Source organism: Herpailurus yagouaroundi, unplaced genomic scaffold, assembly GCF_014898765.1.
Source record: "Herpailurus yagouaroundi ecotype Mexico unplaced genomic scaffold, PumYag 166, whole genome shotgun sequence".
NCBI classification, from domain to species: Eukaryota; Metazoa; Chordata; class Mammalia; order Carnivora; family Felidae; genus Herpailurus; species Herpailurus yagouaroundi.
Genome location: NW_024412407.1, coordinates 32,515,148 through 32,534,329, shown reverse-complemented (window position 1 = coordinate 32,534,329; position 19,182 = coordinate 32,515,148). Strand labels below are relative to the sequence as shown.

At 35.7% G+C, this 19,182-nt stretch overlaps 1 protein-coding gene across 4 annotated transcripts in view; it reads right to left on the bottom strand.

Moving 5' to 3' along the window:
* Positions 1-19,182, bottom strand: part of EPS8 (EGFR pathway substrate 8, signaling adaptor) — a 128,490-nt gene that overhangs the window by 55,688 nt on the left and 53,620 nt on the right. For 2 of the 4 annotated variants that reach the window (XM_040488814.1, XM_040488815.1), the window contains exons 2-6: positions 14,807-14,886; positions 12,832-12,908; positions 3,660-3,727; positions 2,217-2,378; positions 298-447 (exon numbers count right to left, since the gene is read on the bottom strand). In XM_040488814.1, the coding sequence (XP_040344748.1) occupies positions 298-447; positions 2,217-2,378; positions 3,660-3,727; positions 12,832-12,908; positions 14,807-14,865 (516 nt within the window). In that variant the 5' untranslated portion in view covers positions 14,866-14,886. Of the gene's footprint in view, positions 1-297; positions 448-2,216; positions 2,379-3,659; positions 3,728-12,831; positions 12,909-14,806; positions 14,927-19,182 lie in introns of those variants that run through there. The other 2 variants (XM_040488817.1, XM_040488818.1) reach the window with 1 other exon arrangement.

Genomic DNA, 19,182 nt, shown 5'->3' with positions numbered 1-19,182 from the left:
TTTAATTATAAGTCCAAGTAACTCAATGAAGAATTTAATATATTATCTATGCCTGCTTTTTTTTAATAAGTAGAATGCATCTTTCTTTCTTCTTTCTTTCTTCCTTTCTTCCTTTCTTTTATACCACTCTATCTCCTCTTTATTTCCTGGAAGCCCTCAGGAACATACTAAGGTATTTGTTTTCCTTACAAAATCCTAAGAAACTAAAAATCCACCAGTCATATGACGGCAGTAGATAATCCAAAAGCTGTCAGAACATCTACTCAGAGGGGGAAAAAAAATACACCATTCATTTACCTTAATCTCATCACACTGGAAAAGATGAAGATCTGGCTTGTTCTGAGTTGGCTCTTTGCACACCAGGGCAAGAACTGAATCATAGTTACAGGAATGCATCACAGCTTGGCAGTGCTGGATTGTGTTTAAAGGAAAATTCTCTAGTTCATTCTATAAACAAAGTAAAAACTTGTCTTAATTTTTATCGTATAAATATAATCGATTCCACAAAGACCTCTTGGCACTGTACACATCATTTTTAAAGTGTGTAAATCATACTGACAGTGAATACAAGTAAACACCTAGGATGGAGAGGATGAGTAGATACAAGGTGACAGCAGAAAACAAGGTGGGGCCAGGTGAGTGGGAGAAAAAGCAACAAAAAGGAAATATTTAGCAGAGGAATGCAGTTATCTTCTTAATAAACAGAAGAAATACTGAACTTAGTAATATTGACTTCCTTAGGTTATGGAGTGGAGATGATGCCTTTAAGAGAAAAAGAAGTAAACTGAGGCCTCTTTCCAAGATTATTCCCCATCTTACATGGTATTTTTTCCCCTCTGGCTATATAGTGTCAGAATTTTTTTTTACTTGAACATTGAACAGTAATACTCAGTCATACACAGAAGTCTCTATCTTCTGTGATCATAAATGTGGGGCTACAAATAATACATCATTTTTACATTTTTTTATTTCAATGAATCTCTCAGATGAAAAGATTAAAAATATCTATATTTATTTATTCCAGCCCAAAATATCAAACAGCTGGGCCAAAAGGATCTCACTAAAAACATATTCTTCAAAGTGATTAAGATGTTCGGTAGTATAAAAGTGAATACTCTTTAACCTATAAATAGCCCACTAAATAAAATACTGATAGATTAAATAATTATTTCTTAAACAAATGAACTTTCTGTTCACAATCAGAATTCTGAATTTCATGAGATAAATTTAAAGTGTCTATTGTTAGACTAATGCCTTTATACAAATAGTAAGTGGGTCATGATGGGAGAAACAGTGAGTTTTTTAAGAAAATACAATATCCCCGATAAATAAAAATAAATTAATAAAAGTAAAAATAAAAAGCATCAACTTTTATTACAGGCGGCACATATACACATATATCACACCATAGATTCATTCTAAATTCTGATTCCCTGACATCCAGCAAAGGCAAAACAAGAAATACTGGCTCATCAGAATAAAATGCAATTTCTCAGAGTACCAGGGAAATAACAAATTTTCTTTCTTTGCAAAGGTTAATTAAGTAATATCCCTTCCCTAGAATTACTTGAAACCATGAGGATCGGAGAGGCATTCAGTTGCTATTTTCTCACGGGGTACGATGGATGTGACTGGTGAAAGAAAGGGCAAATTGTACTCCAAGTCCCATCAGACAGAATACGCTAAAATGATTACAACAGTTGTATTCTTTACCTTCGCAACTCAAGTGCTTCTTAAATGATGGGGCTCAAAAGAGTGCTGTTTCAGGAGCTCCAGCATCTTACCCGCCAGCCTAGTGCGAGATAAAGGTGCCTGCTACATGGCTGGGGAGAAGTGAATACGTACACACAGACACACCTCGTCATCCCAGGTCACTCATTTCCTGGTATATGGTTTGGCCTAGCAAGTAATTGATAGATGTCATAAAGGCCCAGTGGGGGCCTTGCTTCAGTGCTCTGAATTGTTTTTGTCACTTCCTTCATCTCATCGTTTGTGGTTTAAATAAAACAACAGAACAGGGATCCCTGATCTTTAGTTTCAGGAACTGATTTTGTGCATGATGTGTATGCAGTATTATATTTCTTCTTTCAAATCACTGACAAAATATTTTATTTTATCCAACTTTCATCCACTTTTATACAGTATGACCTGCTTGTCAATGTAAATACCTGTGGAACTTTCTTACAAGTAAAATAGTCCAAATTTTACAAACTTACCTTTGATTCTAAGTCAATCAGGCTCACAGCTCTGTCATCCACTTGAAGAATCATATCTTGAGTCCACACTTTGCCCTTGGCATCAAGCAATTTCAGCTTCCTTATTCCATCATCCACAGTTATCATTGCATCTTTCCGATCCAGAACAAAGGTAGTCAAGTGCTTATGATTGACAAAAAGGAAAAATATACATAATGCTCACAGTCTCTTAGTACACGTTTTCCAAAAGAAAGCAATGGTAACCTCATTGAAGTCGGTGAGTAGAGTGGTGAGGAACCAACACAAAGCACCTACAACTTCATGGCTATCTTACTGAGATAATAAAGTCAAGCCAGGTTTTGTTGAATAGAGGCAACAGTGCCTTGAGTCATAAAATACCTAAATCTGCTTAATACTGAGCCATGTCAAGCTACATAAACATAACATAAATTCCAAACAGCTTAAATAACATTCTCTTAAAACCAATCCCTCCCGTTTTATTTCATTTTGGTTACTTAAGTGCTGAATACCAGCAGGGAAGCTACACTGCAGGTGGAAAACTACAGACGTTGATAAATGAGAGAAGTAGTTGACTAGTACTATAACAACTGTCAAAGTCTTCATTGAACTGAAACAAAATTTTAAAGTTTATTTATTTGTGAGAGAGAGAGAGAGAAGAAGGAGGAGGTGGAGGCGGAGGTGGAGGCTGGAGGCGGAGGAGGAGGAGAAAGGGAGGGAGGGAGGGAGAGAGAGGGAGGGAGGGGCAGAGACAGAGGGAGAGAGAATCCCAAGCAGGCTCCAGGCTGTCAGCACAGAGCCTGATGCAGGGCTAGATCCCACGAACTGTGAAATCATGACCTGAGCCGAGATTGAGAGTAGAAGACTTAACCAACTGAGCCACTCACACATGCCCTTAAATAAAACTTTAATTAAGCATGCTTGCTATGGGTAGAAAACTGAAAATAAGAGCAATTTAAAATTTACTCCCTACTTAAATATTTTCTAGTACAAACAAAAGTCACTAAATAGATTCCACTCAAGAGCAAATATAGCTTAACAGATAACAACACAGGAAACTAATAAGAAAACACTGTTTAAATAGGACTACTAACGACTTTAGGTAAAATTAAAAATAAAACCAAACCACTCCGTGAAACCACCAAAGGCATAAGTTCAAGATTCTATAATATAAAATAGAAGCCTTTGTCCTGTTTTTAACCAAAACAAGGCTGGCAATAATAAATGAGTAGTTATTTTAATTCACTCTCTATGAAAATAGACCCCAGACTAACAAGATACTTTGATATTTTACATCTAAATTTTGCAAAACTCTAAAAGAAAAAAGGTGAACACAATTCATAGTACATCATAGGAATACAATAAAACATAATTCTGATTTTACTACCAAATTTGTATGTCCCTCAAGGTTCATTCTACATTTTAGCAAACATCAAAACATCTTACCTCAACACGGTATTGGGATGTGTCAGACACGCTGCTGACACTGTCCCGGGCATAACTCTTCCTTTGTTCTGAAAGAGAAGTTGAAAAAGCCATTATGTACCCACTAAGAGGCTAAAGCTTGTGTACCAGGGCCTTGTGACCATCTCTAAAACTAGTCTAGCTCACGTATAAGTATAGCAGCTGACAAGTCACTGTTGTGTGGTGTATCTGAAAACACTCATTATTCACATTAAATGAATAAGCCACCAGAAAGCTTATTTAAAAAGAGTTATTTAATTAAGGGCTTTATTAATCAGATACCTACTCTTTGGCAAAAAAAGACAAAAACTGGCTTATAACTCTCATTTTTTAATGTGTTGAGAACACAACAGAATTGCAAATACTGTCACAGATACTGTATTCTGTGAGTTAGACTATATTATCAAAATAATGGCCACGACAAGGAACATCTCCTTTCACAACATCCAAACTATGGAGAGTGTCAGAGGAGATTCAAAACATGACTCAATCATACCGAGTGCCATTAAACTTTAACAGTCTCCACACAGCTACAGAACAAACAAACATGATGCTCAAAACTGTAGATATCAGCTGTTAGAAAATACAAGAAAGTCAGGTGGAAAGTTACCACACCACACTATTTAAAAAGCAAAAATAAACCTTTATTTTCTTTTGTATAATGCTGCAAATCCAAAATAAAATACAAAATATTTTGTACATGTTACTTTCTAATCAAGGAATTTGCTTATTTGTAAATTCAGAGTTGCCCTATTTTTCCTAAAGCAGAATGCTATGATGAAAAAGAACCCTAAGTAGGAACCAGGAGATTATTGACTCTAGCTTTGGCTCCGTCACTAAGCAGGACACTAAATTTGAGCAAGGTGCTTAGCTCTGGACCTCAGCACTCTTATTGTAAAATAAAAGGGTTAAATAAGATCAAACCTCAAAACTCCTACAGTACTAATATCCACACACACGCACACACGCACGCACATGCACACACACACACCACACGCACACACCCCTTAACTTTCCTGATATCCAATTGTTTTTCAAATATAAATATGTTTCTTTCAGTTTGATATGAAACCTCTAGACCTTCCTACAACTTCAGAGGTTGAAAAGTTCTGCAGAACATGAACTCAAACCAAGTACAAAATATAAAGCACATATACAGATCAAGAATGTTAACAGAATTTTTTTAAAACTTTGATAAATTCTTATTTCATAATATATATGAAAGTAATTATCTTTTCATTTATATTTATCTGAAACTGAGATGAAAAATACCTATGTCCTTTATATTACATCAGTCTGATATTATTCTGATATACTCTATTTTTGTTTTTGCAGCATTAAAGTTACTTAATAGAAACAGACACACTACAAAATTCAGTATCTGCTACCTTTCTTTTTTTGTTTGGATGATGACCTGAAGAAGTATGATCCATCCGTTCCTACCAAAACAATGTGATCAAAAAGAAAGATCTGGTTTCACCTTAAATTTTCTACTCCAATATACAAAACATAACCTTCACTTACATGACCATAGTCTACTTATCAAGAAAAGAAACAACCATGATTCTTCTGATTCTTAGCTGAGAATTAATCAAGGTGAGATATTAACAAATAGATAACTGTTCTCAGGAGAACCACTGAAATACAATATGTAACTGAGGAACATTTCTGACAAAAGCACTTTTAGAAATAATTACTATTTCTTTTTTTTAACTAAAAAATGTTTTTTAATGTTTATTTATTTTTGAGAGACACAGAGACAGTATGAGCAGGGAGGGGCAGAGAGAAAGGGAGACAGAATCCGAAGCAGGCTCCAGGCTCTGAGCTGGAGGCTCAGTTCCAGGCTCCAGCACAGAGTTCGATGTGGGGCTCGAACCCACAAACCGTGAGATCATGACCTGAGCCAAAGTTGGACGCTTAACCAACTGCACCACCCAGGTGCCCCAGAAATAATTACTATTTCTAAATAGTGTTGTATGTTAAGTGATGAATCATGGGAATCTACCCCCAAAACCAAGAGCACACTGTATATACTGTATGTTAGCCAACTTGACAATAAATTACACTTAAGAAAGAAAGAAAGAAAGAAAGAAAGAAAGAAAGAAAGAATCACTATTTCAGAATCACTAGTTTATCATTTTCTAGCACAACTCTCTAAGGCAGACTCAGAACATGAAGGTGGTTCTGTTTCCTGTGGTCTGACCTAGACAGCAAAAGAAATGGCAATGGTTGCCATGGTATCCAGTTGTGATATGGCAACCCCAGGACATTCAAATGCTTCACTGAGTCTTTCAGATAAGTGAAGCCCAATGGCGTGTTTTGTAATTCAAGTTTCTCATTATGAAGTAGTAAGAATTTGTTCTCCCTAATTTTCTAACATAGTTTTTTAATCCCATAGAAGCTTATTTTATAAGTACAATAGAAAAACACTGACTATTCGATGATATTTGTAAAAACAAAAACAAAAACAAAAACATGACATTAACTGATCACTCTGATTGCCTGGAAGATAGATGTTATTTCGAATATTCCACATGAAAAATCCATTTTAGAAATTCTTAAACTGCTTTCTCTCCAATGCTACACAATAAATAAGATGTATGTGTTATAAGAAATTACCTTTTAAAGACCCTAAAAATACATAAATGCCACGAAACGGATTTATAAACAAACTAGTAGTTCCAATGATTTAAGTCGATGAATAAATAAAGGTTAATATTAACATTTTAATAGGAAATTCTGAAAGAAGGTTCCTAAGAGGCAATTATGGTACATTTCTTTTTTTATGAGAATCATATGTACTCTCAAATACAGTCGTAAATAGTAATCATGCTCCTAAGCTGAAAATCTCACCAAAAGCCTTAAAAAAGTATGAGAAGTCTAAATAAAGTCTCAATGATACTCCAGATAAAGCCTCTAATGATGTTCCCCACTTTAACAGTGGTTTTCATCCCTGGCTGCACACTAGAATGAACTTTGAAAAATAATGCCTGGGTTCTGCTTGCTAGAGATTCTAACGTAGCTGGTCTGGGGTGCAATTTGGGCACTGGGATTTATAAATGGCGATTCTAATGGACAGCCAAGATTGTTCCAAAATCTGTACAAAGGCCAACTCATCTACTACATGTTACCTCTTTAGGTTGAAAACTTTTCTTTCCTAATTAAGAGTGTAAAGCACAGCCAAATAGTACATTAAATAATAACTGAATAAATCTGGCAGCAGAGTTTTGGGTTTCTCATATATAGGCTGCTCAACTCCCAATATAAAAGCCTCAGTTTCTGTCTCCTTAACTTTCTCAATCTGAATCAATTAAAGCTAGGAATAAACTACTTGATTGTAGTACCAATGGTTGTGGTTTTACTGCTTTTCTCACTTGCTTTTACAACGCAGAACAGAACATACAAACCCACAGAAACAGAATTAGGTGAATTCAGTGACCAATGATAAAAATTCTTTACAGGCTTTTTTTTAGTATTGAGTTGATATGTTTTTACAGATTTTTTTTAGCATTATCAAGCTATTATGTGATAATCAACTTGCAGATCAGGAACATTAAATTCAGGTTTCATAAGACATTGAGTGATTAGGATATATTAATATAGGTTCATCAATAGTAACAAACACACCACTCTGGTGGGGGCTGTTGACAGTGGAGGGCTATGCATATGCGGGATGATAGATAGGAAATCTCTATATCTTCCACTCAATTTTGCTATGAGCCTAAAACTACAAGTCTCAATTAAAAAAAAAAAAAACAGGTAGGTTTCATTTAACTCTTCAATTAGTACAATGGCAACTATAACAACATGCAGGTCTGAATATTTAAATGCAATTCCCTTTTGTCTGTATTGCTGTTTATATACACAGCAAAATTTATAAGAGCTAATATCCAGAAAATTTTATTTTCTTTTTCCAAAAATTAAGCATATCTTAAAAAGTAAGGATTTTGCAATTAAAAAGAAAAAAAATGTAACATAAAAGCAGCTGCTGAGTGGGGCCCCTGGGTGGCTCAGTCGTTTAAGCATCTGACTTTGGGTCAGGTCATGATCTCACGGTTTGTGGGTTCGAGCCCCACGGCGCGCTCTGTGCTGACAGCCTGGAGCCTGCTTCAGATTCTGCGTCTCCCTCTCTCTCTGTCCCTTCCCCTACTCGTGCTCTGTCCATCTCTTTCAAAAATAAACATTTAAAAAAAGTAACTAAAAACAAAAAAAAGGTCATTTTCATAAAACTGCATTATTTAAGAATGAATTTTCCTGGTTTGTCCCATGAGGAGACAAGAAGTTTAAAATTTTCAGATAAGGTGAAGCACCAGAACACTCTACGGAACTGAATTTTGACTCTTAATTGCTTGACTTCCTGATAATATATAATCATGAGCCATGTGCTTCATAAGAATTAAAAGAAAATCGTTCTTAAAAAAGAATATTTAAACGTTTTCTCCAAGTAAAATACACGCTGGAAGTGATGCATGTGGAGAAAAGAGAAATGGGCTTTAATTCGTGAATGCCACCTGAATGTGTAAGAGATTGCTTGGGCTTCAATTGTGACAGTTACACAAAGAGACTAACTCCTAGAAAGGGACAGGAAGAGAAGAAAGATAGGTACAAAAAGTAAAATATATGGGGTATATATCTATTAAGACAAGTGCTACATTCAGAAATCTTGCTATGAGAAAGAGAAGGCAAGTGCTATGCAAAGATACAGAAAAGTTTACAGTAAAGTCAATTATACAGAAGCTATACGCTTTACAGACTACTTACATTCAATTCTTACCTGTACCTCCTGGAGAAGAAAAAAGAAAAATAGGAAAAACACAAATATATTTTCCTCCTTACTATCTTTGCAAAAAAGTTCACACTGAAGGCTAGAATGAGACTTAAGAGGGTGCCCGTCTATCATACTTATCCAGTACTACTTGGACTCCAACAATACAAATCTTAAAATTACTATAAATGTTGGTAATGACAACAAAATATTGCTAACTGATGATTCTGTGAAACTTGAGTTTTTCTGGATAGAGGATGACTTTAAATACCTGATTATTATAAATGGCTATATTACAAATTCAGCAATATCTAACTTAAAGAGAAGTTACTTTTCTAGGAAGTTCAGCTATTCAGAACACAGCAGAGCCCACACTTAAAGAAGTCCTCTGAAGGGCGGAGAGATGTCACGACGTCGACACATCGAAACTTGCACATTTTAATATGTAGACTTTAACAAGACTCTCAACTCCCCACTCAGAATCTACTTACTCTACTAAAGATATTCTATCTAGCTGATCAGCCCATACATATCAGAAGCAATGTTAGAAGAAGGCACATTAACAACAGGGAAAAGTGACGGGTATGGTACACAGACGCACAGAAAAGGCAGCCACAGATATTCAAAAGGGAAATGATTTTGAATGATTTGGCGTAAAGGTAAAGAATAGAGCTTCTGAACACATGACAGTACACAAGCCAGTGTGCATTGATGACCCTCCGAAGCATCGACAAGAGATTACAGGCACCACACCCTGATAGAAGGGAATGTTTAATATATTTTACAAGTACGTCCCTTAAAAATGGTATTAAATTTTAGTGCTTAAAGACTTTGACAAGCAGGCTAACTACAAACTGTACATATCTACAAAATTTTCAATTCCCTGATAACACTAGCCAAATGAAATGTTACCGTCATGCGGTATGTGGAGGAGAATGAAATTAATATTTATTTTCTGTTTATTTATGTTGTCAGGGACTTTAGTGATGCAGAGCCTCTCACATACTGGCTCTGAAATTTCTTATATCATAATGAAGAAATGGCAAAACAGGGATATTACACCGCAGTATATTTTAACTACTTTCCTTGAATAAAATTACACATATCCAAAAGAATCAAAATTTATCATCATAATTCTATAATTGACAATACACTTACAGGATTTATAAAAAATATTTCTGGTAGGGGCGCCTGGGTGGCGCAGTCGGTTAAGCGTCTGACTTCAGCCAGGTCACGATCTCGTGGTCCGTGAGTTCGAGCCCCGCGTCGGGCTCTGGGCTGATGGCTCAGAGCCTGGACCCTGTTTCTGATTCTGTGTCTCCCTCTCTCTCTGCCCCTCCCCCGTTCATGCTCTGTCTCTCTCTGTCCCAAAAATAAAAAAAAAAAAAAATATTTCTGGTAATATCTGGAATATAAGCTTAAAAAATATGATGAAGATTACCACTTGATCCTGTCCAAGTTTCACTGTAATTATATACCGTATGTATGACATCAAAACATCAAATTTGAGGGCCTTGATTAATCTGAGCACCCAGGACAAAAAATAACTCTCCTACATTCCCCCTCAATGCCATGACAGACTCGTTACTTCTGTTTCCTCATATAAACTCATTACCACAATATTACCATTTCTATTTTATAGATGAAGAAACGGGGGCCAACAGGTAAAATCACCTGCTCAAACTGGCAGTGCTTTGGTAGAAATGCCATGATTCAGCCCCAAACTGCTTGGCCTCCAAAACCTATGATGCCTCTCTTGAGACAGAAGTTCCTGAGTTACTGAATCAGTCTAGGAGGCACATTATGGTGTCAGATCTGAAAAGTGTTCTCATGAGAAAGACAAGCTGCATGAAACTCTAGATGCAGTATCTAACCTGTGGCCGGTGTATGAAAAACAACGGTCATTACTGTACATGTTCCAGTGCACTAAACAGTATCGTCACATCCCAAAGAAGTTCGTGTACCATCCACAAAAGAAATGAACTCTTGATTTACTCAACTGGTTTAATCATTGTGAAAAGAAAAATTGTTCAGAAAATGCATACATTGTGACAAACTACATTACAAACCTCTCCTTTACCACCTCCCATTAAAAAAAAAAAAAAAGTTGAAACTGGGAGGCTAACCATTCTATATTAACTAACTACAGCTGGAACTCCAACTTACTTACTGAAAAAGATTGTTCAAAATCTGAACATATTTCTTCCCTGTCATTCATTCCATTCATTCCATGGGCATTGGACTTAGAGCCCCTTTTGGGAGGGAGGGGTGAGGATTAGATACCAGGAAGAATGAAACATCATCTGTAACTTCAAGAAACTTAAAACCTGCTTACTTCTAAGCCAAACACATTTGCTAAGTCTTCTTTCTTCTTTGACTCTTGGATTCCCTCCATTCTTTCCCTCTCTTTATGTCCTCTGTTTTACCTATACACTGTTCATTTTTGTCACACTACACAAAGTTGTCACATTTTCTCACAATCAAGATTTTTAAAGTTATGTGACTTTGACAATCACCTCACCTTAGAAAGGAGCCTCAGCTTTCTCTATATGTAAAACACAGAAATTCTTGATTCACAGAAATTCACTGATTAAACCTGAAGATTTTCAATCCCCAGATCTACACTTTTATGAAGGTGCTCCTAACACAAAATAAACATTAAAATTTGAGGTGAATTCCACTTTTTTATCCCTTATCCCTTTCTTAGCTGAGAACAGACTTTTGGATCTACAGTATTTGTGAGATGAGCAATAATACTCTTTCTCCTTAACAAGTCTCAAGGCTATTGTTTAGATGTCTGACTTAACCTGTTTCCATCCACACTCATCATATCCATCCTCAATACTGCTATGAGAGTGACCCAAGACAACAGAACTATTTTTCCTCTGACTAAAAAACTTCAGTGACTAGTCATTCCCCATAAACAATGCTCAACTTCCTTAGTATGATTGTTCCTACTGTGGCCATGTTTATTTTTCTAATCTTATTTCCCAGTGTAACACCTCGCACCCTCCAGTTAAGACCAAACTGTTCGCAGTTCATACATTCATTACATTCATTCTGCCAGTATTTTGCTGAGCGTAAATTATACATCAGCCCCTGTGCTATGCTTAGGGAATCCCAAAGTAAACAAGGCAGATATGGCCCAATTTCACAGAACTTACAGTCGAGTTTATAAAGGACTCATAACTGCTGTTTATGGTACTCTCCAGCCTCCCAAACGCCTGGAGCATACTACTTACATTTCAGACTTTAGCTCAAGGCTCAAGTCTTCTATGAAATCTCTTCTGACTACCGCCCCTACCCATGTAGAAGAAGTGACCACCCCCACTGCACCTCACACGCTGCCATCCAGGCTTATTTAGCTCTTTATTATAATGATGCATTTACTAACCTAACCTCACCAAAATAATGCATAATGAATATGTGTCTTACTCATCTTTGGAATGACTGAATGGTCATGGAAACAGACACTATGAAGACCTTGGCCTGGCTCACAGAAGTACCTAGACTACCTACCTAGAAATAAAAGCCTGAAGGAATTCAGTATTTTATTTTTGCAAAAACCAAAAAGTCATAAAAACCCTTCTTTTTCAGTTCTTTCAAGTCATTGTCTAGACTGCAAGTCCCTTAAAGTCAAGAACTATATATTACTAGCTCTGTTCTGAGCACACATTAATTATAAAATACGTATTTGTTGAATATATTCTCTGGATCTAGTATTCACAACTACTAGGACATAATACTGTTCTTATTCTTTATTGTACAATAATAAAAGCCCAGACAGACCCTGTGAAAACAATGCATTCCTAAACACATGTAGTATATGTCAGGAGTCTTCAATTTCTTCTTAGTAATGACTTCTATTTTATACCTAAGTTAAAAAATATATTATTTACATATGAGACAATCTAGAGAGGACAAGGGAAGTTAAAGGAGAATCAGGGAGAAAGCCTGCTGGTTTTGTAGTGCAGAGAGAAATAATGTAAGGACTGTTCCTCATACTATAGTGCTACCCAAAAGTTCAAGAGCTATAAGGAAGAAGTCCTGTCAACTGTCAGCCTACAATCAAATGGATCAGTCATGAAGATCAACAATCATATCACAAATAATTGGCCAGGAAATCCACCTAAGGCACTGATGCCATATAAAAGACTCCTTAGAAAACACTATAATACATTTCGCCTGTGGCTTTAAATTATATGACAGTAAGCAGAAGTCACAGCTTTAGTAGCTTTTATAAAAACTCTTTTTTAAACAATCCTAATCTCTCACTACTTCACTCCAATTAATATAAACGAGGCATGGATTCAAATTATAACTTCGAAAACCTCGTTTGTGAAATGTGGTTGGAAATAGAATTATACCTCATCAAATAAACAAACATACCATAGAGGGCCTTTGCACTTGTTCTTGAACCGTGTTCTCTGTCCATTTGGGAAAAGGTGGGTGATGATCCGTAGCCACTGTAATAAAAAATGGTCATGGTGCAGGGTTAAAGTCCAAAGTAAGCAATAAAAATTCAAAACGACAAATAAAAATTCCAAGGTACCATAATCACCGTGAGTTTTTTTAAAAACATACAGAGTTAATGATACCTAGGCGTCAAAATGAGCCAGATCCTGCTCTGGTCAAGAAACAGAACATGAATGACACTACCCTGATGTAGACTGAGGCAGATGTAAATTATAGCCATGTCTTAAACTTGAAGGCAGAACCTTAGCCAAAAAGATTCAATAAGGTTGAAACTATCTTAGAAGAGTTTAAGAGTGCCATACTAAATCGAGTGGTGAGCAGTGATCCAGTTATAAAAAGTACTAAATGACTCAATTTATAATGGAACAGACATTATTTTCATAAAAATTTAAAATGCAAAATAACACTTTATCATTAAATTTGACCAGCTTTGCCCTATTTCTAGCCTCCTGTTACTAATATGTTAGGTGAAGTAAACATATTATTTGAATTTTTAAAATTCATTCAGTAAACATTTATTAAACCCTAAAATCTAGAAGAATAAGGATAATGGCAGGGGACAGGGTTCAGCTAATAGAACAAGTAAAACAGTTACAACAGAATGTAACATCTGGATAACACTAATAGATTTCATCAGGATGTCCAAAAACACTTTACCGCCAAGTTGGCATTTCAGCAGAATATAAAAATTTGGAAAGAAGCTCTACAGATGGGTGGAGAATTAAGTGAGGAAAAGGCATGCGGAATTGGCTCAAAGACGAGCCTGGTGTCCAAGGGAAAAAAAAAAAAAAAAACAACGTATCTAGTGGGGTATGCATAGAAGAGAGGAATGGCTTCAGACATACAGAAGGCAGACAGAGGGCTTAAGAAATAAGAATTAAGTTTTTATTCTCTAGATGGAGTATGTATATATTAATACAGGGAAGTGACATGATCAAAAACATTTTTAAAGAAAATAATCCCAGAACTAATGGCAAGGTAACCACGTAGAGGGTGCTGCAAAAATCACGGTAGGAAAAAGGGCCTTAAGTAGGGCTAGAACAGAAAGAACAGAAGAAAGGGACAGAAATAAGAGTTCCCTAATAGAAGAAAATGTTATACATTCACGATTAAATGGACATTTGTTGTAAGAAGAAGGAGGAAAACTGAGAATGTGGTCAAACTTTCTGGCTTGCATAACTGATGGACGAGGTAAACATGGCACCTGACAATACTCGCCTGGTGTCTCTTACTGGCCAATTATAAAGAGATTTGCAATAATCTTTACAGAGAGAAAAGATGAAGTATAACTCTTTACAAAGGGAGTAACCTGTGAATTCTGAAAAATGACTGTATACCACAATGGCCAGCAGAAAATAACAACAATATTAACCATGATATATAAGGGGATGGCAACTTAAGCCAGGGTTGTGATTTCAAATTATACCTGAAGCCACAGGGATAGTTCTGTTTGCTTGTCTGGTCTTTTTATTTGGTTTACGTAGGGATAAGTATTCTGACAGATTGGACTAAGAGACCTTTAATTCTCCTCAAATGCCAATACTTTATAAGTCAAAATAGTAGAATGCTCCAGAGAAACTGAAAGCTCTGAAGTAAAGAACATGTTTAACTATGGAAAACAATAATACATAAGATACCTAGAACAAAATGTCTTCTATTTGATCACTGTCATTGAGGTTGATGTTACTTTACCATCTTTTTCTTACTAGACACAGTAAACTTTTAATACTATCATACCTTAGTATTAGAAAGAGATTAAATATTAATGAGGAATAAACTACATAAATAAGTGGAGCTAGCTAGTCCTTTCATTAGAAACATAAAACAAAGCCACCAAATCAAATCCAAAAAGAACCCCAACAAATTAAATATAAATCTTCCAACCTACTTCATTTGAGATGGATACATTCCAAAGCCACTGGGATGATTAGAAATATGACCATTCATTGTGGTTTTCACTCCTCTGTTCTGAAAAAAGAAAGGTACGTAGATTAAAGGTAATAAAAAGGTCAAGACATTTCAGTTTCAAGTTATTCATTCAACAAATACAGTCACTGCCAGGATGATGGCAGAAATATGAAGATAAAGATCTCCACCCTCAAAGAGCTCGCGCACCAGAAGTACAGAGGGACACAGAAAAAAAGATTCAACTGGCATTTAACATTATGTACTAGAATTATAAGCACATTTAGGTGAGTAAAAGAAAAAATCTAAAATATAGTTCCAAATGCTCTACATATATAGGCTTAATTGTACATTCTGCTCAAACTCATAATCAAAGGTCAGTTTTATGATGTTTTAGATGTTACTTTGTGTATTGTTTCATTAGGAAAGTAATACAGGTTCATTACATTAAAAAACTTGAGAAATACAGGGAAGTACAAAATACAGAAAGGCACAAAGGGGAAAAATACCACCCAGAGCCCTACCATTTAAAGATAACCATTTAACAGTCTGTCAATTTCCTTCAGACTTTTTCCTGCATCTACTTTTCTTCTTTCTTCCTTCCTTCTATTCTCCCTTCCTTCAAAGCACATTTGACATCTTATACATACACACTTGGATACACCTTTTTTTTTTCCAAGAAGGTATCACTTACATATTCCTTCCACTTTTCACGAGAAAGCAATTTTTAAAGTCAACACCAAATGATATTTAACTTCAGAAAACATTTTTAATATGTTTCACAAATTGAACAAATTCCCTCAACAAGATGAATAAGTAAAACTTGCTTACTGCTAAATCCAACGGCCTTTTCTTTCTTTGTGCTTCCAGACAATACTGCTACACCTGATTTATTTCTATTCTCTCCTGAATACTTGGTCCTTCCTAGGTTCTGTGACACTAAACAATTTTGGGTCTCATCTTATTTTTCTGACTTTTGTAGACATTATATCACCGTGTCTTCTCAATAACTGAGAGGTAGGTAGGGCACGTCCCAGCTTTATTATAAGACAAAGGCAACGGGAGCAGAAGAATTAATAACTACTGAGTGACTATTATGTGTCAGGCAATAAAGCTGATACTGCCAAGGTGAACAAAACAGTCCCAGCTCTAGGCCAACACTCTAGTGGGAAAAACAGTCACTTAGTGAATAAATATGAAACTACAGAATGTTCCCATTACAAAGGAAAAGTTTAGGGTGATATAGAGGTGCATATTAAAAGAGAATGTAACTCAGATTAGGAAGCCATCGAAAGCCCACATAAAGAAATTGTATTCATGATCAGTAACTTCAAATTAATTCTTTCTCATTCTTCAGATCTCAGTTCAATCACAATGCCCTCAGGGAAGCTTTAACTCACCTCCCTTCTAGACACAAAAGCCCACTATCAGACATTCTCATACTATAATCAATTTTTCAAAGTATGTATCACAGTTATAGTTTTTCATTTGTGTAACTAAATGACTGATTCTTCACTAGACTAAAAGCTGCATAAGGGCAGAGACTTTTGTTTAATGACTGCTGTTTCTCAAGCAGCAGGAACAATACTAGGCATAGAATAAGTGTTAATTAAATATTTATTCAAGGGAAGAAAAAAAAAAGAAAGTCCATGTCCCACTTTTGAAAGGCTGCATTGCATTCCTAAGGATATAAAATTATTCATATGAAACACAAATAAGTCCCAATGTATAAGGCTCCATTTTAAATCTATTTAAAATCCTATTTTAAATGAAAAAGCCAGGTTGACTACCATAATTTGGGGAAGGGCTGAGACTTGACCTAGCTCCTGAAGAATAACTAAGAATTTATAGAGGTCCTCAAAACACTCAAGTTTAATTCAAGCTTTCCCAACAGTCCTGCCCATATTTATTCACAGCTTAGAAGCAAATTTCTAAATTAAGGAACAAAGAAATACTGACTTCTCCCCTAGATAAATACTGCATTTACAAAATTACATTACATTTATGTTACATTGTTGTATTCTGTTTTTATTGTTGCTGTTATTGTTTGTTCTCCTCCAATTTATACTTGGATGCAATGCATAGTGTACAGGTCAACCAGTTTTCTGGGGAAAAATTAAATCCTGATCTGTACTGCTTACCAATTTCCATGGTATGAATATTTCCACTATGGTTCATCTCAAGCTATCAATACTTTTATAGCAGCTTACAAAATTCTTAAGTATTTCACAATTGGTTCTCATAAACCTATAGGATCCGAACAGAGCACATAACTGTTACATTCTAGAATGTGGGCCAGGACAGAGGCCTGGAATAACATTCTAGATCTAGAGCCCATAGCCAGACACATTCATTCACAGTTAGAAGCCTGGAACCCTATTCTGGCACTGACTAGACTACACAAGTCAATTAAGCCTCTGTCTCAAGTTTCTCACCAGCAAAATAGAGAAAATTCTTGGATCCTTCTACCTCACAGCGCTAGTGAAAAAATCAAATGACGGATGTGTAAGTTTCTTCTAAGTTTTTTTTTAAGTGTGCTTTCAAAACAAGCTGGTTCATTCAGTATATAAGTTAAACGCTAGGGTTTGAACTGATTTTGATCTGGTTTGCATTTCAAAACCACAGCAGCTGGTTTAATGAAAAGTGATAGCCACAGCATCTCATCCTTTTCATGTTTAATTCTTCATGACAGTCAAATAAATGCATGGTTTGTGTTTTGTTTAAAACAGTGATCTGTCAGAATAAGAGAATATTAGAAACAGGAATAGAAAATGTCAATTTGCTAAATTGGATTTTAAATATAGAAACTTTTCCTCTTTGGCAATCACACTGTCACTTGTCACAGATGCTCATGCAGCAATATGGAGTTTCCAAATCCTTAACTATAGCAATTAGAGTGCGCACCTTACAAAGGAAACAATGACAAATGCCTGGTTTTCCTTTAGGCTTCTAGAAGACATATCCAAATTACAGCTATGTAGATCATATATATAATTGAGAAGAACCATTAAGTCTTACTAGAAAAAATATAGCTGTTTTCATTTTTATTAACTATTAAGCAAAACAAAACTAAGGAGATAAACACTTTCTTTATCACTTTAAAGATGTCATAAATTCAGTTAACTCTATTAACTTAGCTAGTTAATCCTACTAAAAGGGTACACTAAAACTGTCATAATACCTTCTACAGATGTGAAGTTAGAGCTTCACTTTCCTTATAAAAACACGTTTATAAGTCATAGTTATTATAATTTTCTTCTTCTTTTCTACAGAAAATAACATTCTTCAGCAAGTATTAAGATAAAAGTGGTAAATTTAAGACCTAAGTTAAGCACACCAAAAATGTTAAATACTGAAGTTTTCAGAGTAGTTGCAGCCCGTGAAAATCATCATAAGCAGAAATAAATGAAGCTATCTATAATATGGCAAAACCAGAAAGTTAAATTTGGTATTAGAAAGTGTTAAGATCCCAAATATAAATAAATATTTAGATTCCCTCTCCTTTTCTTTACTCTTGCTAACACACAATATCAGTTTTCAAATTGCTGAATGAGTATGTAGTCATTACTCAATGTCAGAATACCACCTACCCAATCTGGCTACCAAACTGCTAGTAGCTCTCTGTAGACTGAGCTGTCCTTGAAATAACTTGTTCTCTCAGAAAATGTCACAGACTTTCTTTTACTTTTTGTTTATTTATGCTTGACAGAGTCCCTTGAGGTATCTCTACTTTGATTTCAATGTAATTAAATTAACGTCTCTTCCAGTCAACAGTTAGCTATGAATAGATCAGTGTGGAGGAAGTCAAAAGTTATATAATAATTTTCGACTGTGAGGGGGGGCATGCCACTAACCCCCATGTTGTTCAAGGTCAAGTTTATAAAAGTGGGTCTTCTGAGTGCTCATGCACATGTAAATAGCATGTGATACCCATAAATTTACCTGGATCGTTAGCATTCCTTCCATTATAATGAAATACATATTAAACTGGGGGGGTGGTGAGGGTAAGCCTCCAATTTACTTGGAATCCTCCAACAAAAATAAAAATTTGGTAGGAAGGGGAATGAAATTCAGAGAGAGAAGAAATTGTCTTAACCTTTCTTTATTGCCCACTGAACCATATGCTGGGGGTTGGGTTAGGAGAAATGGCGGTTGGATTGGATCTTGAACTATTTCTCAGAAAAGTGTCCATTAAATTTCACAAGTGACATGAGGAATTTTAACTGAAATCTCCAAGTATTTATGTGGGAGTTTTCCTTTTTAGAAAAAATTTTAGGGGCGTCTGGGTGGCTCAGTTGGCTAAGCATCCGACTTGGGCTCAGGTCATGATCTCACAGTTTGTGAGTTCCAGCCCTGCAT